We start from the raw sequence: 26477 nt of genomic DNA, 5'->3' as shown, positions 1-26477 counted from the left end.
ACTCTCAAGAGTCTCCTCCAGCACCATAATTCAAAAGCATCAATTCTACGGCGATCAGCCTTCTTTATGGTCCAGCTCTCACTTCCGTACATTACTACTGGGAAAACCATAGCTTTAACTATACGGACCTTTGTCGGCAAGGTGATGTCTTTGCTTTTTAAGATGCTGTCTAGGTTTGTCATTGCTTTTCTCCCAAGAAGCAGGCGTCTTCTGATTTCGTGACTGCTGTCACCATCTGCAGTGATCATGGAACCCAAGACAGTGAAATCTCTCACTGCCTCCATTTCTTCCCCTTCTATTTGCCAGGAGGTGATGGGACCAGTGGCCATGATCTTAGTTTTTTTGATGTTGAGCTTCAGACCATATTTTGCGCTCTCTTCTTTCACCCTCATTAAAAGGTTCTTCAATTCTTCCTCACTTTCTGCCATCAAGGTAGTATCATCAGCATATCTGAGGTTGTTGATATTTTTTTCCGGCAATCTTAATTCCGGTTGGGGATTCATCCAGTCCAGCCTTTCGCATGATGTATTCTGCATATAAGTTAAATAAGCAGGGAGACAATATACAGCCTTGTCGTACTCCTTTCCCAATTTTGAACCAATCAGTTGTTCCATATCCAGTTCTAACTGTAGCTTCTTGTCCCACATAGAGATTTCTCAGGAGGCAAATGAGGTGATCCGGCACTCCCATTTCTTTAAGAACTTGCCATAGTTTGCTGTGGTCGACACAGTCAAATGCTTTTGCATAATCAATGAAGCAGAAGTAGATGTTTTTCTGGAACTCTCTGGCTTTCTCCATAATCCAGCGCATGTTTGCAATTTGGTCTCTGGTTCCTCTGCCCCTTCGAAATCCAGCTTGCACTTCTGGGAGTTCTCGGTCCACATACTGCTTAAGCCTGCCTTGTAGAATTTTAAGCATAACCTTGCTAGCATGTGAAATGAGTGCAATTGTGCGGTAGTTGGAGCATTCTTTGGCACTGCCCTTCTTTGGGATTGGGATGTAGACTGATCTTCTCCAATCCTCTGGCCACTGCTGAGTTTTCCAAACTTGCTGGCATATTGAGTGCAGCACCTTAACAGCATCCTCTTTTAAAATTTTAAATAGTTCAGCTGGAATATCATCACTTCCACTGGCCTTGTTGTTAGCAAGGCTTTCTAAGGCCCATTTGACTTCACTCTCCAAGATGTCTGGCTCAAGGTCAGCAACCACATTTCCTGGGGTGTATGAGACCTCCATATCTTTCTGGTATAATTCCTCTGTGTATTCTTGCCACCTCTTCTTGATGTCTTCTGCTTCTGTTAGGTCCTTTCCACTTTTGTCCTTAATTGTGGTAATCTTTGTACGAAATGTTCCTTTCATATCTCCAATTTTCTTGAATAAATCTCTGGTTTTCCCCATTCTGTTATTTTCCTCTATTTCTTTGCATTGCTCGTTTAGAAAGGCCCTCTTGTCTCTCCTTGCTATTCTTTGGAAATCTGCATTCAATTTCCTGTATCTTTCACGATCTCCTTCGCATTTTGCTTGTCTTCTCTCCCCCGCTATTTGTAAGGCCTCATTGGTCAGCCACTTTGCTTTCTTGCATTTCTTTTTCATTGGGATGGTTTTCGTTGCTGTCTCCTGTATAATGTTACAAGCCTCCATCCACAGTTCTTCAGGTACTCTATCCACCAAATCTAAATCCTTGAACCTGTTCTTCACTTCAACTGTGTATTCATAAGGAATTTGATTTAGATTGAATCTTACTGGCCCAGTGGTTTTTCCTACTTTCTTCAGTTTAAGCTGGAATTTTGCTATAAGAAGCTGATGATCTGAGCCACAGTCAGCTCCAGGTCTTGTTTTTGCTGAGTGTATAGAGCTTCTCCATCTTTGGCTGCAGAGAATATAATCAATCTGATTTCGATGTTGCCCATCTGGTGATGTCCATGTGTAGAGTCGTCTCTTGTGTTGTTGGAAAAGAGTGTTTGTGATGACCAGCTTGTTCTCTTGACAGAACTCTATTAGCCTTTGCCCTGCTTCATTTTGATCTCCAAGGCCAAACTTGCCAGTTGTTCCTTTTATCTCTTGACTTCCTACTTTAGCATTCCAATCCCCTATAATGAGAAGAACATCCTTCTTTGGTGTCATTTCTATAAGGTGTTGTAAGTCTTCATAGAATTGATCAATTTCGGTTTCTTCAGCACTGGTAGTTGGTGCATAAACTTGGATTACTGTGATGTTAAAAGGACTGCCTTGGATTCGTATCGAGATCATTCTATCATTTTTGAAGTTGCATCCCAGTACAGCTTTCGCCACTCTTTTGTTGACTATGAGGGCCACTCCATTTCTTTTACGGGATTCCTGCCCACAGTAGTAGATATGATAGTCATCCGAACCGAATTCGCCCATTCCTGTCCATTTTAGTTCACTGATGCCTAGGATGTCAATGTTTATTCTTGCCATCTCATTTTTTACCACATCCAGCTTACCAAGGTTCATGGTTCTTACATTCCAGGTTCCTATGCAATACTTTTCTTTACAGCATTGGACTTTCCTTTCGCTTCCAGGCATATCCGCAACTGAGCGTCCTTTCGGCTTTGGCCCAGCCGCTTCATCAGCTCTGGATCTACTTGTACTTGTCCTCCGCTCTTCCCCAGTAGCAAGTTGGACGCCTTCCGACCTGAGGGGCTCATCTTCCAGCGTCATATCTTTTATATGCCTGTTGTCTTTGTCCATGGAGTTTTCTTGGCAGGGATACTGGAGCGGCTTGCCAGTTCCTTCTCCAGGTGGATCACGTTTGGTCCAAACTCTCCGCTATGACCTGTCCATCTTGACCTGTCCATAGCTTGCCTGAGTAATTCAAGCCCCTTCGCCACGACAAGGCAGTGATCCATGAAGGGGTGTCTTTAGGTTATATGGTTTTATTTCCGCATATATACAGCCTGAGCATAAGATGGAGGGGCTCACGGCATTAACACCCCAGCAGAACTTGTTTCTCTCTTACTCGCAGCTTTGGATCCAGCACAGAGCAAACAGGTCTTCGGGTCTCCAGCTTCCAACCTGCTTCCAGTTCAGCTCTCACAGCACTCCCTGGCTATTGTTTATCCCGGTGGTGGGCAGAAGGTGGAGGAAAAGCCTACCCATTAGCCTGGAGGGACTCTCCTTCCTTGGAAGTTTTTAAGCAGAGGTTGGATGGCTTTAGTTGAGGTTCCTGCATTGGGGGGTTGGACTAGATGACCCTTGGGTGTCCTTTCCAACTCTGTGATTCTATTATTCTAGGGCCCCCTCAGTTAGCTGTGGCCCTTGCAACCCGGTTCCTTCTTTTGGGATGGACGAGGACACTCAAGTTGCCAGCTAAAGTCACTGCCTTACATAGAACCTTCCCTGATCTGTGCAACAATAGAATCTTCTGTTTAGAGTCCAACCCTCAAAGAGTACAGGATCCCAAGAACTGGAAGGGACTCCAGGCATCATCCAGGCTGACCCCACAAACCCACAGAAAGAATAAAAATCTCTAGGCATCCCCTACCCTGCCAGCCAGGACAGAAGCAAGAGATGCCCATAGAAGACAAGGAAAAATCAAGCACTCTAGGTTAGCTCAGAGAGGACAACAGCCTCTCTCCTTCCACCAGCAAAGCCCTGAATTCCTGCTCTTGCTAACTCATGTCTTATGGCGTATCTTTGTGTGTGCGTGTGGAGGAATGCAATTTTTTTTTAGTTCTTGGTATTTTAAAGTGCCAGCTGTCTGCAGGAAGTCACTGGAACAGAAGCTTCTGCATCCCACTGAGTCTTGGGCTCGGAGGGTGTCTGAGGGAGCAACTGAAGGAGACTGGCTTTTGCTGCAAGCCGAGAGGATAGGATAGATAGATAGATAGATAGATAGATAGATAGATACAGGGGCGTACCCAGGATCAAAACTAGGGGGGGGGGCAAGCCATGGTCGTTCAGGTTGTGACATTTCAGCACGGAAAGGTGAATGAAACCAAAGTTTTAGGGAAATTATATATAATTATAGCAGTGCTTTATTACGGTAGTTATTACAATTATTTGCTTGAACTTTTTTAAATTTTTTATTCTAGTTACATGTCTTATACCAGGGGTGGCCAACTCCCAAGAGACTGTGATCTACTTTCAGCAGTGATCTACCCCCGTTTTTGGGGGGTTCAGCTCAAAGTTGTTGACCTTTTGGGGGAAGATGAATGCCCCATTTTTTAGGGGTTTGGTTCGTTTTTAGATTACTGAACACATTATGTAAACAGCAAACAAAAACAGCTTCAAAAATAGAAAAACTTTTTCCCCCAAACAGAAAGCCCCAAATGGCTGAAAAACTCAAGGATCCTCAGCCCTCACAAAGAAACTACTCACCATGCAAGGGAACTCAAGTTTCCAAAGCTCCTTTGCAACGATCAGCCGGCGCAACACACACACAGTGTCGGCCAAGAGCTCAATTGTTATTGAGATTTTGGGAGGGGGAGAAAGACCAGTAGTTGAGCTTTTTTAGGAGAGCTTTTTTTTCCTTTTAGGCTGCCGATAACCATTTAATTTTAATTATTATTATTATTATTTGCTTCTGGGGGGGCAGTTGCCCCCCCGGGTACGCCCATGGATAGATAGACAGACAGACAGACAGATGCACGTGATGCCCCTCCCCCTGGAAATCCACTCTTTGAGCACCACCACCCCAAAAAAATCTTTGGGATAATGTAATAGACTGTATTTGCATTGGAAATGACATGTCTGGGGGATTTTTAAAAAGTTGAACTATCTAAAAAATAGAATCATCACTTGCCACATCATCATCATCATCATCATCCCACCCTTCGTCCGCAAGGCAGTTTGTAACAACACAAAAATGCATACCACAGTAACACTCCCCCCTCCCGCCCACAGTTTAAAAGATGCTTTAATTAGCCACAGAAAGAAGAGGAATGCCTGGGGGCTACTAACCAGGATGGCTTGGCTCTGCCCTTCACAGTCAGCAATGCTTTGGAATACCACAGGAGAGGACAAGGGCTCTTGTGCTTGCTTGCAGGGCGTCTGGTTGGCCACTGTGTGTTGTAGCGTGGGGAAGCCACAGTGCTGCGCGAGCTTCCGGAGTTCGGCCAGAAATGCGGTTACTGACTCCCCAGCACGCTGTTGTCTCTTATGGAACTCCATCCGCCTGGGCATCTTGGTCTCGGTAGGCGCCAAATGACTCGTTAGACGTGCAAGAATGTCTTTGAGAGATGTCTCACTCAGCTTCGCTGGGGTGAGCAATGCCTTGGCCAGCTTGAAGGTCTCGGGCCCACAGCAACTCAGGAATGTGGCCCTTCTTTTGCCGCCATCAGTGATCCCTTGAGCCGCTGCGAAGAACTCGAAGCGCTCAGCGTAGTCCTCCCACGTGTAGGTCTCTCTGATGGCTGGAAGGGCTCCAATACCCTTGGACTCTCCATTCTCCGAGGGGCAGGGTCGTCTTCTCAGCTGGGCAGTAAGTCTTGTTCTCTGCTGTAATCCAGACTCTGAGGCAGGGCTGCATTTAACCGCTCCTCAGCATTCCGGATCCCATCTTCGTCACCAGTTGTTGTAGCATGGGGATAGTGATTCAGCAAGTGATTTCAGCTCTCTGACAGAGCAGGCAGGAGACAGCTTCTTCATGTAACACTCTTTATTCAGGCAAACAAGACTGGGGAACTGAGGAGAGGGAAGCTACATTTATAGGGAGAGAAGACTGGCTAGAAAGAATACATTTTGGAGGGAACAATCTCAAGCAATCACAAAACTGCCTTCTGGTGGGAACCAATAAGACTGAGGATCCCAATGCAGCAACTTGAATGAACCAATAGTAGCTGTTCCTTCTGGAACAGGAAGGCAGTTACTTTCCCCTAATGCGAATACAGACAATAGTAATACAGATATGATAACCCTTGAATCAATACACAACACCGTGAGCACAGGATGCTGGACCAGATGGGCCCCCTTTGGCCTGATCCAGCTGCCAGGCTCTTCTTACGGAGGCCTATCGTGATAGCAGAACCTACATGCCCAGGAACAGTCTACCTCTGAATACCAGATAATGGGGAACAATTGGAGAATACTTTTGCACTTGGGTCCTATTTAGGGGTTTCCCTTTGGGGCATCTGGTTGTCCTCTGTGAGAAGAGGAGGTTGGACATGGTGGGCTATTGGCCCAACCCAGCCGCCCAGTTCTTCCTGCAGGTCCAGGGGCCTCCACATGATTTCACAAGGCCCTTGCAAGCTCCTTCCAGAACCCTGAAGCTGCTGCAGCTGCCCACCCAGGTGCCTCAGTCTGCTTTAGGAACAGGACAAACCTGGCAGGGTTTTGGGGAAATACGGAGCTGGCTTTTAGAACTCACCCACCCCCACCCACCCCCATCAAGGAAAAAGAGACCCCTTGTGTCCGTCACCACAGGTCAGAGATAACAAAAAGAGGCAACAAAGAAAACAAGGCAAGCAGAGTCTCTTCCCCCCCCCCCAAGGGCAGGTGAAGGGCCCAGGGCACGATTGGGGGACAACTTTTAAAGACTTTAGAAATTGCCCAGCTCCTTTGCCAAGTGCCACCCCAAAATTGTAACAGAGACTCACAAAATAGGAAGTCCTACAAAGGAAACTTGGGACATGTCTTGTCACCTGTCAATCAATATACCTAACAATACCTGCTGATAGCCTTTCCTGGCCAGTCTGAGGCATCCTTTTGAAATGGTAAGAACCTTGGCACCAGAGTCTATTGACTGCGACCTGCTTCCATTCACGCTTGGCAATTTTAACAGATACTTGTCAAACAGGTTCACGGGGTGGGGGAGATTCAGCAATAACTTCCAGCTTAAACTTCCAGTTAAACCATAGAGCCTGCTCCTGCCCACCTAGCAGTTCGAAAGCACATCAAAGTGCAAGTAGATAAATAGGTACCACTCCTGCAGGAAGGTAAACAGCCAGAAGCGGCTTAGTCATGCTGACCCAGAAGCTATACACTGGCTCCATCGGCCAATAAAGCGAGATGAGCGCCGCATCCCCAGAGTCATCCACGACTGGACCTAATGGTCAGGGGACCCTTTACCTTTATGTGGCTCAAGGGATCTCTATTGTTCTATGTCAGGGCAGCCCAACTTTTCATACCAAGTGGGCCACCAGAGCACAGGCAGCAACCATTTCGCTCGTGTCCAATTGACGCACGACTGCTTACCCAGCTTTGGGAAGGCAGCGCAAGGGCTGGGGAGGGGCATCGACTTGCTGAGGGCCACCCAAAAGGCTTTGAGGGCCACATGTGTTAGACCACCCTGCCCTATGTACCATTTCAGACCTGTGGTTTATGTACTCATGTAGTGCATCTTATTTATGATGCCTTTATCATAAAAGCAGCCACTAACAACAGCACAAGCGTAGCAGAATACAACCATCTCCTTGCCCTTGGGTTTGCTGTCATGTCAGTGATTACATGGCGTTGGGTGTGGCATCCTTGAGCCACCAGGGCCTCCCAGACACCAGCACCCCCGTCCCCTTGGCTGCAAAGCCCCCTGCCGCCACCACGTGCTTCCTAATCCCTGCTGTCTGCAGAGAGAGAGGGAAGCCTGTAATCCAGGGCCATTTCTGTGTCAAGGCCTTGCCTAACTCCATTCCCTTTGCACCTGGCCGAGACTTTGCCAGATGATCCCGGCTTGCAGGCCCTGGGGGTGCCCTGATCTCAGCGCAGACCCTCCCTGCCCCCCACGCCCCCTCCCAGGCCAGATGCTCTAGCATCTGTGTGGACCCTGGATGAGGCTGGGGGGGGGGTGTCAGAAGGAAAATGGATATTGAGTTATACCTGTTAGTAACTTTGCATTAATGTAACATTTTTATATGTGGCTGTGTGCTTTGCGATATTCTGCTTGGCTGTTGTTTATTGTTTTGTACACAGCTTAGAAATATTTTCAATATATTAAGCAGTGTAGAAATTAAATAATCAACCAACCAACCAACCAATCAATCAATCTGTGGGATGTAAACACAGAGCAGTCAAAACATACCATTGCTAGAGTGGACATGAAGGGTATCTCAGTCCTCCAACCAAAGCTTCCTGTTTACCTGGACTGAGATAACTTCCTGTGTAACTAGAGGTGGGTGTGGTCTCACCTGTATACAAAACTCTTGAGACCAGACGCCATCTCTCTTTTTGGATTCGTCTCTTCAAGGAACAAGGATGCTCCCTTGGCTTCCAGCCAAGAGAGGCCAGGTGAAGCCTGCTCCCTTATGGAGATAGCTTCCCCACATGTAAATACATTTATCTAAGCTAGCCTGCCTTCTGAGACTGTACCGTAACTCAGGATGAAAGCTGTGAGTAAACTCTTTTTATACTTTAAAAGAGCACTGTGTTGTGTCTTTACTTTTAAGAGAAAATACCAGGAATATATATGTTATTCTGAGGCTTTAGCAAGCTACTAATTGGAGGCTTGTGTTGGAATGCTTAGAAATGTGGATGAGGATATATTGATTAAGATATCCTATCCCAGTTTGTGTTAACAAGCTCCAAACTTAGCAGAGTTGCATTCCCTTTCTAAAGCACAGCACAAAACGGTTGCACAGGCTTGCTAAAGCCTCAGAATAACATATATATTCCTGGTATATTTCCCTTCTTCCCTCTTAAAAGTAAAGACACAACACAGTGCTCTTTAAAAGTATAAAAGAGTTTACTCACAGTTTTCATCCTGAGTTACAGTACAGTCTCAGAAGGCAGGCTAGCTTAGATAAATGTATTTACATGTGTGAAGCTATCTCCATAAGGGAGAAGGCTTCACTGGCCTCTCTAGAGAGCATCCTGTCCTAAGGTGTTCTTCCTTGAAGAGACGAATCCAAAAAGAGAGATGGTGTCTGGTCTCAAGAGTTTTGTATACAGGTGAGACCGCACCCACCTCTAGTTACACAGGAAGTTATCTCAGTCCAGGTAAACGGGAAGCTTTGGCTGGAGGACTGAGATACCCTTCATGTCCACTCTAGCAATGGTATGTTTCGACTGCTCTGTGTTTACATCCCACAGAACGGACTTCCGGAATGGATTCCGTTTGACATCCGAGGTACCGCTGTATTCCTGAAGAGGATGTGCTCCTGTAGGAGGCAGGAATGGCCGCCAACCCAGGTGGTTTTGGAAGAGGATTTGACCCATTCATGGAAGAGAAGTCTATCAATGGCCCCTAGCCAGGATGGCTCGGCTCTGCCTCCACAGCTGGAGGCAGAAATGCTTCTGAACACTAGTTGCTGGAAGCCACAGGAGGGAAGAGTTGTGCTCTTGTGCTCAGGTCCTACATGTTGTGGGTTTCCCTTTGGGGCATCTGCTTGGCCATTGCGAGAAGAGGAGGCTGGGCTCAATGGGCCATTGGCCTGATCCAGCAGGCTTTCCACAGGATCTGAAAAACACACCAGAAAAGAGGAGTCCACTCTGCAGGATCCATGGGCAGTATGCAGATGAGCAGTGTTCCCGGAGAACTACCAATTCTTGGCTCCTTTGCTTTGTGTTGTAACCCAGTCCTAGTTTTTCTTGACTGCATGCCGTGGCTGGAAGTCATTTGTTTGAAAGGGGAGACGTTAGGAAAATGAGCCTTGCCATTACGGACAGGGATAGGTTACCAACTAAAACCAGATCCAGCCAGCCTTTGCCACCAGAGCTACCGTAGACTTTGAATAAAAAGCCGTTTAATCTACAGGCTGCCTAATCTATAGACCGCTCCGATGGAAGCAGAACAGAAGCTCCCCTGGACAAGCTCTCCACACCCAGCACACGGCCAGATCCGACGTCAAGACCTGGATCCCGACAGGGCTTAAACCCAAACTGAATGTACTCACACTCATCCACCAGCGGAGAAAACTCTGAGAGAGTTTGTTGTTTACCTGAGCAGAGCCATGCGCTGTGTTGCTCCAGGATTAAAAAAAAAAAAACAACTGACGCAGTTTTGCCAGTTTTCAGTCCGCCATCTTGATTTAGGGTGGTGTCCAACTGTATGCCAACACAGCTGAAAGTGTGCAAGAACCACCATGCAAAAACTGGTTACGGCATCTCAAGAGGTGCCCAGACGCATGGAGAACGGACAAATGGGCTAACAGTTTCCCCAAAATACATATGGCACATTTATATCCTGCCTTTCACTCAGCTGTGGCTTCCAAGGCCTCACTGCAGCTTTGATGGTGGTGAATGGGCTCCCAGTGTACCTATGGAGGTTTAAGGCACTCAGGCCAGGGGTTGCTGGCAACTATTACACAGGGGCAAAGCAAGACCCTGCAAGCAAGTATTGTCCACCCCGAAAGCTTTCTGTTGATGTCCCCAATAGGAGGCAGTGGGCGGAAATGTCTGGCAGGTGGACAAGGCAGGGAGGCTGCTCCTTCTGGCTAGGCCCCTTCACTTTCTTGCTGCCACAGCTCCTGCTGCTTAAATCTTTTACGGGATTTTTTTTAACATAAAAAACTATTTGATGAATAATTTTGCATTGTAAGCTGCTTTGGATATTTGAAGGGAAGAGCAATATCCGCATATCTGAGAGTCGGTGTGGTGTGGTTAGAGTGCAGGACTAGGACCTGGGAGAGATGTGGGTTCGAATCCCCACTCCTCCCTGAAGTTCACTGGGGTGACCTGGAGACAATCCCTGCCTCTCAGCCTAGCCTGCCTTACAGGGTTGCGATGTTTAAATTGAGGAGTGGGGCGGAGGGAACAGCCTCGGCCCCCTTGATCTCCTTGGAGAAAGTGGGGATAAATGCAAGAGGTAGACAAACATTCGAAACAAATACAGTAGAGTAAATCAACGTGGTGGAAAGCTGAAAGCGCGAGTTAAAATTGCAGCCCTACCTTGTACCCCCCAGCACAGGCTCCAAGCCCAGTTCTCAAGGCGGGCGGAGCTTCTCCTAGCCACCGCCAGCCTCCGCCATTCCCTGGCCCATCAGGACCCACCCAAGCGGCCCCCGCGAAACAATGCCTTGGCCGGGGCGGGGAACGGAGCGCCGCGCTCTGCACGTGCTCGGCGGCACTCTCTCCTGCTGCAGCCGGCCGAATCGGCTGCAGCGGCGTTTCCAGGGGGACGACGGCGAGGAGGAGGAGGACTACGAGTCCCATGATGCACCGGGCACGGGGTGTGGGGGGGAACCAGCCTGGCACCAGCTGACAGCTCCGGCGGCTGCACAGGGGATGGAGGGACACCATTAGAATAAGCCAGGGAGCCCGGTCTACGGGAAAGAGGGAGGGGGGGACAAGAGGAGGAGGGGGAGGGGCAGCAGCGTTGACAAGGGACCGGGGGGGGGCTGCTCGAGAGAGATCGGCAGGAACCCCGCACCCTCCGTTCCGTTGTGCAGGATGCGCCTGCAGGGGGCGAGGTGATCGCAAGGTTGTGCCGGGGGCGGGGCGCGCAGCCAAGCAGGGACACCCCCCCCCCCCAATTTCTCCGCCAGGCCATCTGCAGCGGCGCGCAGGCGATGGGGGCGCCGCCGAGGCGGGGAGGGGGCTGCCGGCCCCTGCGCTGAGCGTCGCTCGGAGGGATCCGCAGGGCTGCCGGCTGCGCCCCCGCCCGCCGCCCGGGCAGGTGCATGGAGCAGGGGCGCCCAGGTAGCCGCCCGGCCGCCGGGGGGCGCCAGGCGCAGGAGAGCCATCCAGGTGAGTCCGTCCCCCACCCACCCACCCACCCACTCACCCAACCGCGGTCAAGGGCAGAGCGAGTAGGGAGGCGGCGCAAGCCCGATCCTGACCCCCCCCCCCCTTGCCGGCCTACCCTGCAAGGGGGCTGGAGCAAGAAAACGCAGCCCCCAGCCCCAAACCACCACACCCGCCCCGCAGGCAGCTTACATAAGGTTTCGCAAAGCTCATCTCTGGCGTGCCAGCTGGTTGCCCTGGTCTTTGTGGGTTGGGAAGGAGTGGGCGGGCCGAGCTGGCACACCTGCGGCAGCAAAGGGGGCTGTGGGAGGGGGGGGCGCGTCTGCCACTTCCTCCAGGTGAGGATTCCAGCGCAGGATGCGCTCCAGCCCACTGAGCATGGCATGGGGGCCTTGCGGGCAAATGGCCCCGATTTCTTCCTCCATCTCTCTGTCATCACAGGGTGGTGTTTCGGAGGGTGGGGGGAGGATAATAGCCTCTTTCTTCTCCGCCAGGGGACGGCGGCTGTCACTCCAGGAGGAGGAGGAGGAGGCTCTTCAGCCGAGCCGCTGGGAAGGGGGGCACCCAGCCTGGCATGATTGTTTTGCCTTAAAGAAACAGGCTTTCCTCTCCACCATGCTAAACAAGAGCCCTTTCTTCCTCCTGCAGCGCTTCTCCCCTCCCTCGGCTCACATTTGGCTCCTTGAGAGTTAAGGAGGCTTCCCGGGAAGGCCACTGGTGGTGGCCCAGCAGCCAGGACACTGGTGATGGTGGTGAGGATGGACCCCCCAGAGCCCAGAGCTCTGGACGGTGGAGGATTTGGCAAGCGGACCTGAGCTGCAGCCGGCCCCTGAGGCATGCAAGGCCGTGACCAGGGGAGCAGGGCCCCCACGGTGGACGCCAGCCGCATGGAGCAGGCCTGCAAGGAGGGGGCGGGCAGTGGGGGTCTCTGGGCTGTGTGCCCACCTGCCCCCAGCCCCTTCTGGACTGCCATCTTTGACTACGAGGCCTCGGCGGAGGAGGAGCTGACCCTGCGAAGGGGGGACCTGGTGGAGGTCCTCTCCAAGGACTCCACCGTCTCCGGGGACGAGGGCTGGTGGGCCGGAAAAGTCCAGGAGAAGGTGGGGGTCTTCCCCAGCAACTACGTGGCCAGCGACACCAAGTACAGCCGCCTGCAGGACACGCTGGTCTGCCCACCTCCGCTGGAAATCTCCTTTGAGGAGCTGCAGCTGGAGGAGATTGTGGGCGTGGGGGGCTTCGGGAAGGTCTACAAGGGGCTGTGGCGGGGGGAGGTGGTGGCCGTGAAGGCCATCCGCCAGGACCCCGAGGAGGACATGGCGGTGACGGCGGAGAACGTGCGCCAGGAGGCCCGCCTCTTCGCCATGCTGAGGCACCCCAATATCATCGCCCTGAGGGCCGTCTGCCTCAGGCCCCCCAACCTGTGCCTGGTGATGGAGTACGCCCGGGGAGGGGCGCTCAACCGCGCCCTGGTGGGCAGGAAGGTGCCCCCCCACGTGCTGGTCAACTGGGCCGTCCAGATCGCGAGGGGCATGAATTACCTGCACAATGAGGCTGTCGTCCCCATCATCCACCGGGACCTCAAGTCCATCAACGGTAAGCGGGCGGCTCCTTCCCTGTCGCTGGGAGACGTTGCTTCAGCGGCGAAGGGGCTCAGAGAGGGAGGCTCTGCCTAGTCCTGCATGCTCAGCCAGGCCCTGATCCTGGCAAGGGGCTTCCCTCCTCTTCTTGTGTAGCCTCACTTGCTTACCAGAGAGCCAGTGTGGTGTAGTGGTTAAGAGCAGTAGACTCGTAATCTGGTGAACCGGGTTCGCGTCTCCGCTCCTCCACATGCAGCTGCTGGGTGACCTTGGACTAGTCAGGCTTCTCTGAAGTCTCTCAGCCCCACTCACCTCACAGAGTGTTTGTTGTGGGGGAGGAAGGGAAAGGAGAATGTTAGCCGCTTTGAGACTCCTTCGGGTAGTGAAAAGCGGGATATCAAATCCAAACTCTTCTTCTTCTACCAGTAACCCTGAATGATAGAGTCATGGACTGGTAGAGTTGAGACGGTCTCCTTGGGTTCACCTGGTTTATCCCCCTGCAATGCAGGAATCACAGCTATGGAATCCCATCCAAGCTCTGCTAAAAAACCTCCAAAGAAGGAGAGTCCACCACTTTGGAGGTAGTTCGTAAAGGTAAAGGGGTAAAGGGACCCCTGACTGTTAGGTCCAGTCGCGGACGACTCTGGGGTTGCGGCACTCATCTCGCTTTACTGGCCGAGGGTGCCGGTGTACAGCTTCCGGGTCATGTGGCCAGCACGATTAAGCGCTTCTGGCGAACCAGAGCAGCGCACGGAAATGCCGTTTACCGTACCTTCCTGCCGGAGCAGTACCAATTTATCTACTTGCTCTCCCTAATCTTTAGTTGGAATCTCCTTTTTTGGATCTTGAATCCATTTGTTCGGGTCCTCCTCTCTGGAGCAGGAGAAGCTGCTCCCTGGGTCTTGTGTAGATTTGGGGAAGGGTACTGAGGGTCATTTAATCCAACCCCCTGCAATGTTGGGGGATAAACCCTGCAATGTTGTTCAGTCGTTCAGTCGTGTCTGACTCTTCGTGACCCCATGGACCAGAGCACGCCAGGCTCTGGTCCATGGGGTCACGAAGAGTCGGACACGACTGAACGACTGAACAACAACAACAACTGAGGGTCATTTAATCCAACCCCCTGCAATGCTGGAACCGCAGCTAAAGTCACCATCTTCTCCTGGAGCCCTGGGGGTAATGAGAAGGGGCCCGAGACTGGCCGGCCAGGGTAACCTGGTTAGCTGGTTTGGTGACTGGGTTTGGGGGTGTCTGGGCTGGATGGTTCTTCTGGGTCACTGGTGGTGCGGAGGCCTCTTCCGAGGAGACCCCTAACTTCCAGGCCTGAGCAGAGCTGAACCCTAACACCGGTGGTCAGCGATTTGGCTGGGGAAGAGGACAAGAGCTGGGGGTGAACCTTGCAGTGCCAACCCCAAATACTGTCATGTCCTTTGCAGGATGTGGGTCCCGGTCTTGAGTTGGCTGGAAGAGGCTCTGCCAATTGCCACCCCACCCTCTGTGAGTCCCTAGTCCCAGCAGAACTGGAGATGCATTGGGAGGGCGTGATGGTGGACCTTTCTCCTGTAGGTGCCATCTTGGAGCCGGACCTCCCACCACCCTCCACAACTGCTCCACTGGCTCCCTGGCCAGATATTGGCCAAGGGGAGAGTAGCAGAAGGGGCAGCTGCAGTGAGGTGGGCAGCTGCAGTGAGGACATCTCCATCCTTGGCCACCGTCCTCCTTGGCGGTGTTGGAGGCCTGCTCAGGAAGGGGGGGTAGAACTTCCTCCCTCTCCCCAAATGCCAACAACCATCCAAATTGAGCCACGAAGCCCACCGGATGCTCAAAACAATACCTGCCAAGCCAACCGATGGAGCCGGCAAGCGGTCGGGGTGGCGCCCGCCTCTCACCTTCCGCCGGTGCCCTCTGCCCGAGGACACCTGCCCATTTCCTTCTTCCCGGTTCCTTCCTCAGTCCTAATCCTGGAGCACATCGAGAACGATGACTTGGGCGGCCGGACCCTCAAGATCACGGACTTTGGCCTGGCACGCGAGTGGCACAAGACCACCAAGATGAGCGCCGCGGGCACTTACGCCTGGATGGCCCCTGAAGTCATCAAGCTCTCCCTCTTCTCCAAGAGCAGCGACGTGTGGAGGTAATTGAGGGCCGCAGTGGAGGGGGCGGGGAGGGAGGGAGGGAGGGAGGAAGGAAGGAGGAGCCAGCTCGCTTGCCCCGAGGGCAGCCATCTTTCTTCTCTCCAGTCACCGAGAGCCAAACAGAAATGCAAACGGACCGGCTCTCCTTGTCACGCAGGAAGCTTCACCTGCTGAACTTCAGCCTGCTGCACAGCTGATAAAGGACACAGGAGCACCCCCTGGGGAAAACAGAGGCCCCCACCCACCACAACTCAGGGGCTTAGAGGGTGCAGACACCCTCAGGGGCTTAGAGGGCCCTTTTTGACCCAGAACCACAGAATTGTGGAGTTGGAACGGACACCCAAGGGTCATGTAGTCCAACCCCCGGAATTGCTGATGCCATGATTGTTTTTGTAATGGTTCTGGGGCAGGGAGATGGAGTGCCTTCCGTTTGTGGTTGCTTGTGGGTCTGGGGCCTCTCACGGACTTACTCCCTGCCTCTCTCTTCCCGTCTCCCCTTCCCAGCTTTGGGGTGCTGCTGTGGGAGCTGCTGACTGGCGAGGTCCCGTACCGGGAGATCGACGCCCTGGCGGTGGCCTACGGGGTGGCCATGAACAAACTGACCCTGCCCATCCCCTCCACCTGCCCTGAGCCCTTTGCCCGCCTCCTGGAGGGTGAGTGGGGGCTGTTGCTGCTGCTGGGGCTGCGAGGGCGCCGTCTTCATGCTTGCTCAGTGCATCGAGGGTGCGGGGGGCAAGGCAGGGTGGCAAGGGTCTTCTGGCACAGGTGTGTGGTCTCTCCCACAGCTATAGGGTTGGGGAAGAGCGGAGGGGCACAAGTGGGGATTGAGGAGGGGTGCCTTCAGCCTTATGCCCCCCACCAGTTGCAACCCAAGGCTCGGAAAGAGGTCAAAACTGGCTCAAGACCCCCTTTTTTAATATCAAATAAAAGTGCCTCTCCCCACCCCCCACGTATATGATGCTCTTCTCCCCTTGCTTCCTCTGCCAGCCCCTCACCCCAAAGATGTGGGAGTGTTTAGGGATGCAGGAGAGGATATATTATTATATCCTATTCCAACTTGAGTTAAGAAGTCCTGGAACTTAGCAGAGTTTTCATTCCCCTTTTAAACACACGCAGCGGACAGCTTGCTCAGGTTAGCTAGAACCTCTATAATAATTGTCCTGGTATTTCCCCCTTTAATCCCTCTCAGAATAAGACATGACACAGTCTTGTATAAAAGGATAAAAAGAGTTTACTTACATACACCATCCTGTTCACAATAAGATCCCAGAAGGCAGACTTTTAGCTCAGAAAGTAGTATACATGAGGAGACTAACTAGATGCTGCTCTGTTGAGTAGCCGATCCAAAAGAGGAAGATGGAGTCTGGCCCCTGTGGTTTTGTGTTAACCTGCACAGGTGAGGCCACACCCATCTCCAGTTACACAGAGGAAGTTTGTCTCAGCCCAGGAGAACAGGAAGCTCCGGCTGGAGGACTGAGACAACCTTCATGTCGACTCTAGCAATGTTGTACTTGACTGCTCTCGTGTTTCACATCCCACAAAATATCCCCCAAATATCTGAACTAGCCTGAGACATTTTGCTGGCGGTGGGCAAAGGACAAGATGGCACCCTCAGCCCCGTTCCGCTTGTGTCTCCTGGGGGGCTCTCCCTTGCCTGGGGGCCCAGCCAAGAGCTTCCTCAGTCTCCTCCCCCCCAGGTTCAGGGGAGAGGTGCTTTGGGGAGGCCGCCTGGGAGGACCCGGTCCAAAGGGAGAAGCAAGCTGCGCATGCTCAGAAGCGCTCTCTTCCTGATTTCAGGGCATGCAGCCTAGGTCTCAGTGCTGAGCCTGACCCTGCCATGGCTTGCCCTGCACTGTGGCAAGTGACTGAGGGGCTTAGTTGCCATAAAATTTGGGGTGGAGGGCATCCAACGAAAATGAATGATGGAACACCCCAGGAGGCAGTGAGGGCTACCAGCTCAGATAGCTTAACAGACGACGATGGTCATTATTATTATTATTATTATTATTATTATTATTATTATTATTATTTACATTATATGCCACCCATCTGACTGGGTTGGCCCAGCCACTCTGGGTGGCTCCCAACAAAATATTGAAACCCCAATAGACCAGATTCATAGAGGAGAAGGACTATGCTCTGTCTCCACCATCAGAGGCAGGAAGTGCTTCCAAATCCCAGTTGCTGGAAAACCACAGGAAGGGAGAGTTCTGCTCTTGTGCTCGGACCTTGGTTGCTGGTTTCCCAAAACAGCGATCTGCCCGGTCACTGTGAGAACATGATGCTGAGCGAGCCATCGTCCGGATGCTGCAGGCTCCTCTTCTGTTCTAGTGGAACCTCCAGCCTCGGAGGCAGTCTATCCAGATTCCTTGAGATATTTGGCCCCTGCGGGAACAGGAAGCTGGGCTGGTTGGGCCCCTGGCTGGATCTGCCAGGCTCTTCTTAATGCTTAATGCTGGGTTTGTTTGGGGCAATCTCTCTTCCGGCCTTCTCTCCCCACCCCATAGAGTGCTGGAGCCCGGACCCCCATGCCCGGCCGGACTTTGGCTCCATCCTGCAGCAGCTGGTAGCCATCGAGCAGTCGGCCATGTTCCAGATGCCCCTCGAGTCCTTCCACTCCCTGCAACAGGACTGGAAGGTGGAGATTGCCGACATGTTCTACGATCTGCGCGCCAAGGAGAAAGTGAGTCGGCATCTCTTGGGGCTCAGCCCCACTTGCCTTTCCTCTCTGCTTTAGAGCTCCGGGTCCAAGTTCCTTTTTATTGATTCCTTTTCTGCCCCAGAGCTTTCTCTGTGGAAATCCAGGGCAGATCTACACTTGTGTTTTTTAACGCTAAGGGAAGGGTTTTGATAACGTAGATGGATACATGTCGTCCTAATTTAAGGCGCTATTAAAATGTGGCGCTGCAGTACAAAGGCGGAACAAAGGTAAAAAAACACTTTCCTTTCCAAGTATGCCCTGGAACGACAGATCTAATACCGTTCTTATAACGTTAAACGGGTCGGTGTAGATCCAGCCCCACTCTTTACTGCTGAATTGGAGCCAACGTCAGTAGGCAGGAAACCCCAGTTGCCATTTGGTGAGCCAGCAGTGGTGTAGTGGTTAAGAGCGGTAGACTCGTAATCTGGGGAACCGGGTTCGCCTCTCCACTCCTCCACATGCAGCTGCTGGGTGACCTTGGGCTAGTCACGCTTCTTTGAAGTCTCTCAGCCCCACTCACCTCACAGAGTGTTTGTTGTGGAGGAGGAGGAAGGGAAAGGAGAATGTTAGCCACTTTGAGACTCCTTCGGGTAGTGATAAAGCGGGATATCAAATCCAAACTCTTCTTCTTCTTCCTCTGTTTCAAAGAGCAAAGGAAAAGCTGCTCAGACATGGAGCTATAAAATGCCTGGGAAGAGCGGGACAGCAGTTAAGTGGGGACAAGCCCTCAGAGTTTGCACTGAGAGCAACTGTTGTGGTTTGTTGGATGAAATTTGCATCTGTGCATATGAATTAAGAAATGCGGGTCGAGGGTGTGAGACAGAAGCCTTGCTCCCTGGCCAAGAAAAGCACAGTCCTGCTAGGTATCTCCCCTCCTTTTTATTCCTGGGCTGTGGCGGGAGATCTGGTTGCTTAGTTTAAACCATGGAACTCCCACTGGAGGCAGTGATGGCCTAGATGGGCTCAGAAGAGGACAAATTCATGCTTCTGAATGCCAGTTGCTGGAAACCACAAGAAGGGAGTGGAGGACTCTTGTGTTTAGATCCTGCTTGTGGGTTTTGCTTTGGGGCAGCCGGCTGGCCACTGTGAGAACAGGATTGCTGGCCTGATCCAACAGCCTCTTCTTGTTTCCCATGGAACCTCCAGATCCAGAGGCAGCCTATCCTAATTCCTAGCTTCTTAGAGGCATTTGGCCACTGTGAAAACAGGATGCAGGACTAGATTTTGGGCAGACAGGGAGCAGGTGGGTATGGAGGACTCCCTGGTCCTGAATGGGGTAACTGTGGCTCTGAAGGAGCAGGGGTGCAGCCTGGGAGTCATTTTGGACTCACAGCTGTCCACAGAGGTGCAGGTCAATTCTGTGTCCAGGGCAGCTATCTGGTACGCCGGCTGAGACCCTACCTGCCTGAAGACTGTCTCGCCAGAGTGGTGCATGCTCTGGTTATCTCCCGCTTAGACTACTGCAATGCGCTCTACGTGGGGCTACCTTTGAAGGTGACCTGGAAACTACAACTAATCCAGAATGTGGCAGCTAGACTGGTGACTGGGAGTGGCCACCGAGACCATATAACACTGGTCCTGAAAGACCTACATTGGCTCCCAGTATGTTTCTGGGCACAATTCAAAGTGTTGGTGCTGACCTTTCAAGCCCTAAATGGCCTCGGCCCAGTATACCTGAAGGAACATCTCCACCCCCATCGTCCAGCTCCTTCTGGCGGTTCCCTCCCTGTGAGAAGTGAGGTTACAGGGAACCAGGCAGAGGGCCTTCTCGGTAGTGGCGCCCGCCCTGTGGAATGCCCTCCCACCAGATGTCAAAGAAATATAGTAAACAACTTTCTGACTTCAGGCATCTGAGGGCAGCCCTGTTTAGGGTAACTTTTAATATTTGATGAATTATTGTATTTTTATATTTTGCTGGAAGCTGCCCAGAGTGGCTGGGGAAACCCAGCCAGATGGGTGGAGTATAAACAAACAAATTATTATTATTATTATTATTATTATTATTATTATTATTATTATTATTATTAGGCCATTGGCCTGATCCAGCAGTAAGGCTGCTCTTATGGATCCTGAGGCAGTCTATCTAGAAATTCTTGTGTTCTTTGGGGCATTTGACCATTGTGAGAACAGGAAGAAGAAGAAGAAGAAGAAGAGTTTGGATTTGATATCCCGCTTTATCACTACCCGAAGGAGTCTCAAAGCGGCTAACATTCTCCTTTCCCTTCCTCTGTGAGGTGAGTGGGGCTGAGAGACTTCAAAGAAGTGTGACTAGCACTAGCCCAAGGTCACCCAGCAGCTGCATGTGGAGGAGCGGGGAAGCGAACCCGGTTCACCAGATTACGAGTCCACCGCTCTTAACCACTACACCACACTGGCTCTCACTGGCTGGACCAGATGGCTGAACCCCTTGGCAGCTGACCCAGCCTGCTCTGTTCACGTTCTTAGGCTGCCCCTCAATGCTGGCAGACACGTGCTTACTTTGCACATGCCCAGAGGGACTCCTCGGGGTTCAGTCTTCCTGAGGCTGAGCCGTGGCGGGTGGGCAGCCGGTCAGTCCGGTGGCGTTGGGATCCCATCGCCCTCCGTCTCCTTTCCCCCAGGAGCTGCGCAGCCGGGAGGAGGAGCTGCTTCGGGCGGCTGAGGAGCAGAAGACCCAGGAGGCCGAGCTGCGCAGGCGGGAGCAGGAGCTGGCCGAGCGGGAGATCGACATCGTGGAGCGGGAGCTGAACCTCATCATGATGCAGATGGGCCAGGAGAAGCCCCGCGTCAAGAAGAGGAAGGGCCACTTCCGATGCTCCCGCCTCAAGCTGCGAGACGGGAACCGCATCAGCCTCCCTTCAGGTACGGGCCGGCAGCAGCCGGGAGCAAAAAGCCTGGAGGGTGGAGGGGAGGAAAGGGTCACTTGCAGCACCACAACTTTGGAACTCCCTGCCGATTGACATCAGGCAGGCTCCTTCGCTGGACTCATTGCGGCGCCTGCTGAAATCGTTTTTGTTTAGACAAGCCCATCCCAGGTGTTTTAAGAAGTTGAACCGAGTCCTAATCTGCATTTTGTCTATTGCTATTTTAACTTTCCAAAAGTTAGTAGGTGGTGGTTTGTCTTGTTTTGTTTTGTGTTTCTTTTGGGTGAAGTGTTTGTTTATTTCATCTTATAATGTACTTCCTGCACTTCCAGGAAACAATTAAAGTGGTTTTTTTTTTCTTTTGACAAGCTTTTCCAACCGGGTGAAAGAGCCTCTGCCTTAGATGTTCCTTTCATATTATTTTTAAACCTGTCTTTTCCGTCCAGTTGCCGAAGCCGTTCTTAGCTGTTTTTAATAGCACGTTTGTAAAATCGCCTTGGGACTCCCCTAAACGGCGATTCATAAATCCAGTCCCAAAAACAGCTCTGGCTGGCAAAAGGCAGGCTGGAGAGTCTCCAAATCTCTTGCCCATCCCATCCCTTGGTCTCCTAGAACCGCAGGTTTGTAGAATTAAGAACACCTGGTGAGAAGCAGGAGGGCCATGATCCAGCCTTGAGGGTGGGTGGAGGGGCAGGCCAGGGACTGACGCCTTCTCTGTCTCCTTCCTCCCCATCTAGGCTTTGAGCACAAGATCACGGTGCAGGCCTCTCCCACCCTCGACCGGCGGAAAGGCCTGGGGGCCAACGGGGCCAGCCCCCCCGCAAGCCCCATCAGCATTCCAAGGCTGCGGGCCATCCGCCGTGAGTGTCTGCGCACAGAACTGTAAAACTGTAGAGTTGGGTGGGGCCACCAAGGGCCATCTAGTCCAGCCCCCTGCAATGCAGGAATCCCAATTAGATCTTTTCTTTTTTTTTACAAAAATTTATTGGTTTTCCACAACAAAACAAACACAAATGCAGTAAGACAAATACAACAACAACAAATACAACAAGAAAATAGAAAATAAAAGAAAATACAAACCCACACTGGAACACCAACACTCCTTTCATTAATTAAAATCTTATTTCAAATCTAATTAGGGGACTTCCCCCGTTCTCTCCTGTGCTTCCAGTTCCAATTTACTTTAATAACTTTCTCATCTCTGAAATTTAAATCAATTACCATCAAAATATCAAAATATAACTTCTTAATACAAAATGTAACTTCTTAATACAAAATATAACTTCTTAATATAAATCTTAACTTCTTATTTCACTAAAACTGCTGCTGATATTTCTAAATCTAACCTTATATAATCTTACACTATTCTTCTTTAAAAACAGTCCAAGTATCTCTTCTCACATCCAAATCAAAAATTCTTAACACATGATAAGCCGTCCTAATTACCGGTACGTCTAAAAAAATTTCACCCTACCCCATTTTTCCTCCCCATCTCGGGATTACCCCTTTCCAAAAACATTGTCCAGAATGTCCTCTTTTCCCTTGTATCCAAAGGCTAAAGCATTGTCCACAAACATCCTTGCAGAGCTCTTCAGGAAATATGATACGTCACCATCCCAATTAGATCATCCATGACAGGTGCCCTCCCCACCCCCCACCCCAGCCTCTGCTTAGAAACTGCCAAGGAAAGAGAGTCCGTCACCTTCCATCCCACGGCCGAACAGCTCTTACCGTCGGAAAGTTCTTCGTGGTGTTTAGTCGGAATCTCCTTTCTTTGTGACTTGAAGTCATGGGTTCGAGTCCTACCCCTCCGGAGCAGGAGGAAACAAGCTTGCCCCACCACCCATGGGACAGCCCTTGAGATTGTTGAAGATGGCCATCATATCTCCTCCTAGTCCCCTCTTTTGCTGGCTAAGCGTCTCGGGTGGCCATTGCCCCCCCCCCAAGGTTGGTTGGTTGGGGGCTGGTGTTTTTCAGAGGCCTAGCAAGGCATGTGCGACCCCCACCCCACCCACCCCGCTAGTCCTCTGAGGCTTCTGCTGCTCCCCCTACCTGAGCACCCAAGATCCCACTGGGCAAAAGGGGAATTCGGTGGCTCCTTTTCGTTTTTTTCTTTCCTATTTTTAAAAGATGTTTTGTGGCCTTGTGGCTGCAGATATCTATTTTTATGAATCGCACCCCACCCTGCCAAGGGCAAACTCACACCATAAAATCGTGGGAAGCGTCGCCCTAACGTAGCGCCATCAAAACAACCGCAGGACTCGCTGTGCTCTTAAAAGTCTGAATTCAAGCGTTCGAGATCCACTGGGTAGTTCCCCCCCCCCCCAGTTTCCTCCAGGCTGCCCAGAGAGAGGCCAGATCTGGTGGGGTTTCCCTCGGAAGAGCAATGGTGAGGTACGAAGGGCCACGCTGTAAAACTGGCTGCTTCAAACCTGGCACAAGGACAGGGGGGGGGGAACCAGAGGAAGGAGCACCTGATCTCACCCCCTCCCCGCTCTCTCTCTCCCCCCCTCCTCTCTGGCGTTGCAGTGACCCCCCTGGACGGGACCCGGACGTGGGGGCGCAGCAGCTTGGTGAAGAAGGAGGAGCTGGTGGGGAGCAAGAAGAAAGGCAGGACTTGGGGGCCCAGCTCCACCCTCCATAAGGAGAGGCTGGGAGGGGAGGAGAGGTAAGGAAAGAAGAGTGGGCAGGGGCACGGCTGTGGGAAGGGAAGGGTTATGGGGGGGAGGGGGTTCCAGACCCCTCATAGGACAAGTGAAAGAGGGCGTTGCGAGGGAGGAGGAAAGCGCAGGGTGGTAGCGTTGGAAGGGACCCCACACGGTCATCTAGTCCAACCCCCTGCAAGGCAGGAATCGCAGCTAAAGAATCGCAGAATGGTTGAGTCCCACAGGTTCAGCTATCGCGGCCCCTGCGAAGGAGGTGGCTCCTGGTGTTGGAAGTGGGGTGGGGGCCAGCAAGGCAGCGGCTGGAGGGTGGGGCAGAAGGCAGGGAGTTCACCCTTCCTCTCCATCATCATCATCATCATCTCACTTGCTGACTCGCAGGTTGAAGTCCCTGACGGAGGGGAGCAAGCAGTGGTCATCCAGCGCCCCCAACCTGGGCAAGTCCCCCAAGCACGCCCCCCTGGCGGGGGGCTTTGCCAGCCTCACGGAGATGGGTAAGTATGTCCTCCTTCCCTTTGGGGAAGAAGCAGAGGGGGTGGGGGCTGCCCTGGGGGTCGGTCACCTTTCCCTGGAGGGGATAAGCCTTTGTGGGGGCCAGTCGGGTGGGGACATGCGAAGGGCAAAATTGGGGAAGGGGCTTCCGTGCCTGACCTGACCTGCCTTTCTTCCTATGCAGAGGAGTACGCAGAGCAGGAAGGGTGTAGCAGCAGCCCCTGCTCCCCCTACCTGCCCCTCTCGCCGCCCCCAGGGGCCGAAGGCGCCACCAGCCTGCCACTGGAGGGTCCCAAGCGGGGGGCGCCCCCCTGCCACCACCGCCACCGCCGCAGCGAACTGGTCCTGCTGGGCTGTGCCTCCATCTTGGCCTCCATCGCTCTTGGGGGTGACCTGGCCGAGCTGGCAGGGGATGGGGCTTCCGGGGGCAGCCTGTCCGGGCCCCCCAGCTCCACCACGCTCCTGTCCCTCTCCTCGCTCTCCGACTGCAACTCCACCAAGTCCCTGCTGCCCTCGGACAGCGACGAGGCCCCCGCCTGCGGTCCCCCCGAGAGCCCCCCGCCCAGGGCCCCCCGCCACAACCCCCTGGTGGATGTCACGGTGGAGAGCTTCAAGAAAGACCCCCACCAGTCGCTCACCCCCACCCACGTCAGCGCCACGAGGGCCGTCAGCCGCGGGCACCGCCGGACACCCTCGGACGGGGCCATCCGCCAGGGGCCACCGGGGCCCGACTGCCGGGGTGAGTGCTGGGGCGGCCGGCTTGATCGGAATGGGGAGGGGGGCTTCTCTACTGGGCCCTGGAGCAGGGGAAACACCAAGGGATGTGCTGAGCACCAGTCAGTCTTCGGGGGGGGGGGTGAATGGGCACAGGCCAGGAGGAGACCTGAGGTGGGAGGGGGTCGCCAAATGCTCCTGAGCCCCAGACGTGGAGAGCCTGTTTCGCCTCCTTCTGCAAAATTAGTGTTTTGTTTTTGGGGGGAGACCTGTATGAAGTTATCATAAGGGTTAAGGGACCCCTGACCATTAGGTCCAGTCGTGTCCGACTCTGGGGTTGCGGTGCTCATCTCGCTTTATTGGCTGAGGGAGCCGGCGTACAGCTTCCAGGTCATGTGGCCAGCATGACTAAGCCGCTTCTGGCGAACCAGAGCAGCGCACGGAAACGCCATTTCCCTTCCCGCCAGAGTGGTACCTATTTATCTACTTGCACTTTGACGTGCTTTCGAACTGCTAGGTTGGCAGGAGCTGGGACCGAGCAACGGGAGCTCACCCCGTCATTGCAGGGATTCGAACCGCCGACCTTATGATCGGCAAGCCCTAGGCTCTGTGGTTTAGACCACAGCGTCACCCGCGTTCCATGAAGTTATCATAGAATCAAAGAAATGCAGGCTTGGGAGGGAATGCAGGAATCACAGCAAAAACCTCGTGTTTAAAAACCTCAAGGAAGGTGCAGTACGGCCAAAGGTTAGCCACTTATGGTGGGAAAGGATAAATATCTGCAGCAAATGTTTCCCCAACATTTTGTATATTTCTTGGTGGGGTGGGGGTGGCAGGATCCCCCAGTATGCAGGACACACGCAGCTCCCCCTCCTGCCCGCCATGCTGATTCTCCTTTCCCCTCCCCAGGCTCACAAGAAGCGCCGCCCTTCCCTCGCCTGCTGGACCCCCCCTCGCTCGTCCCAGCCCACCGCAAGGCCGCAGAGCACCCCGCCCCCAACGCCACCCTGTCGCCGGTGGAGCGCCCCCGGACCCTGGCCTTTGCCCCCCGGCCTCGCCCATCGCCAGGGCGCCACCGCATCGACCCCTGGAAGCTCGTCTCCTTTGTCCGGACGCAGGGGGGGCCCTCCTCTTCATCGCCGATTGAGCCCGCCAAGGGGGCCCGGCAGACCCTTCTCGACATGGACATGGAGGGGCAGACCCGGGACAGCACCGTCCCCCTTTGTGGGGGGCAGGCCTCCTGCTGCGGCGGGCTGGAGGGAGACATCTCCCACTGATGTGGAACCTTTCTCCGGACTGGGCCCACCCCACACCGTCCAGGAGCTCGGGGGGGGGGGGGGAGGCTGTGTCTCTCTGGGTCGCGGAGACGGGTGGACCGTGCGGGGCATTTTATTTATTGACGCTGGGGGTTCCCAGGCACTTAAGTGATGAGCCAAAAGGACAGCTCCTTTCCAAACAATGCAACAGGCCAGCCAGTTGGGGGCGCTGGGCTGACGTTTTGCCCCACAAATGTGTGTCTGTGTGCGTGAGAGAGAGAGAGAGAGAGAGAGAGCGTGAGAGAGCCAGGTGGATCGTCAGCCTCCGGAGTCACATCCGATCCACGCACCTCTTGTGATTCCACTTTTAAAAAGAAGCTGTGTGTCAGAGAAATAAGATGTCTTGCCTGCCTTTTCTTTGCTGCTCGGCAGAATTCCGCCAGGATCCTGCACCTTCTGGAGGGGTCTTAAGGGTGCAGCCCCATTCCCAGTGTCCTGGCTTGTTTGTTTGTTTGTTTGCGT

General features: G+C 52.9%; 1 protein-coding gene across 1 annotated transcript; it reads left to right on the top strand.

Annotated features, from left to right (window-relative positions):
• Window positions 1–12111: 12111 nt before the first annotated feature.
• On the top strand, window positions 12112–26000 carry MAP3K10 (mitogen-activated protein kinase kinase kinase 10). Its single transcript, XM_033158514.1, has 10 exons — window positions 12112–13167; window positions 15105–15285; window positions 15791–15939; window positions 17794–17969; window positions 20588–20828; window positions 21568–21690; window positions 23360–23498; window positions 23875–23987; window positions 24170–24724; window positions 25609–26000. The coding sequence occupies exons 1-10, from the start codon at window positions 12411–12413 to the stop codon at window positions 25974–25976; spliced, it is 2802 nt and encodes a 933-aa protein (XP_033014405.1). The 5' UTR covers window positions 12112–12410; the 3' UTR covers window positions 25977–26000.
• Window positions 26001–26477: the final 477 nt, after the last annotated feature.

Source organism: Lacerta agilis, chromosome 8 (genome assembly GCF_009819535.1).
Source record: "Lacerta agilis isolate rLacAgi1 chromosome 8, rLacAgi1.pri, whole genome shotgun sequence".
NCBI classification, from domain to species: domain Eukaryota; kingdom Metazoa; phylum Chordata; class Lepidosauria; order Squamata; family Lacertidae; genus Lacerta; species Lacerta agilis.
This window is presented reverse-complemented; position numbering and strand designations above follow the sequence as displayed.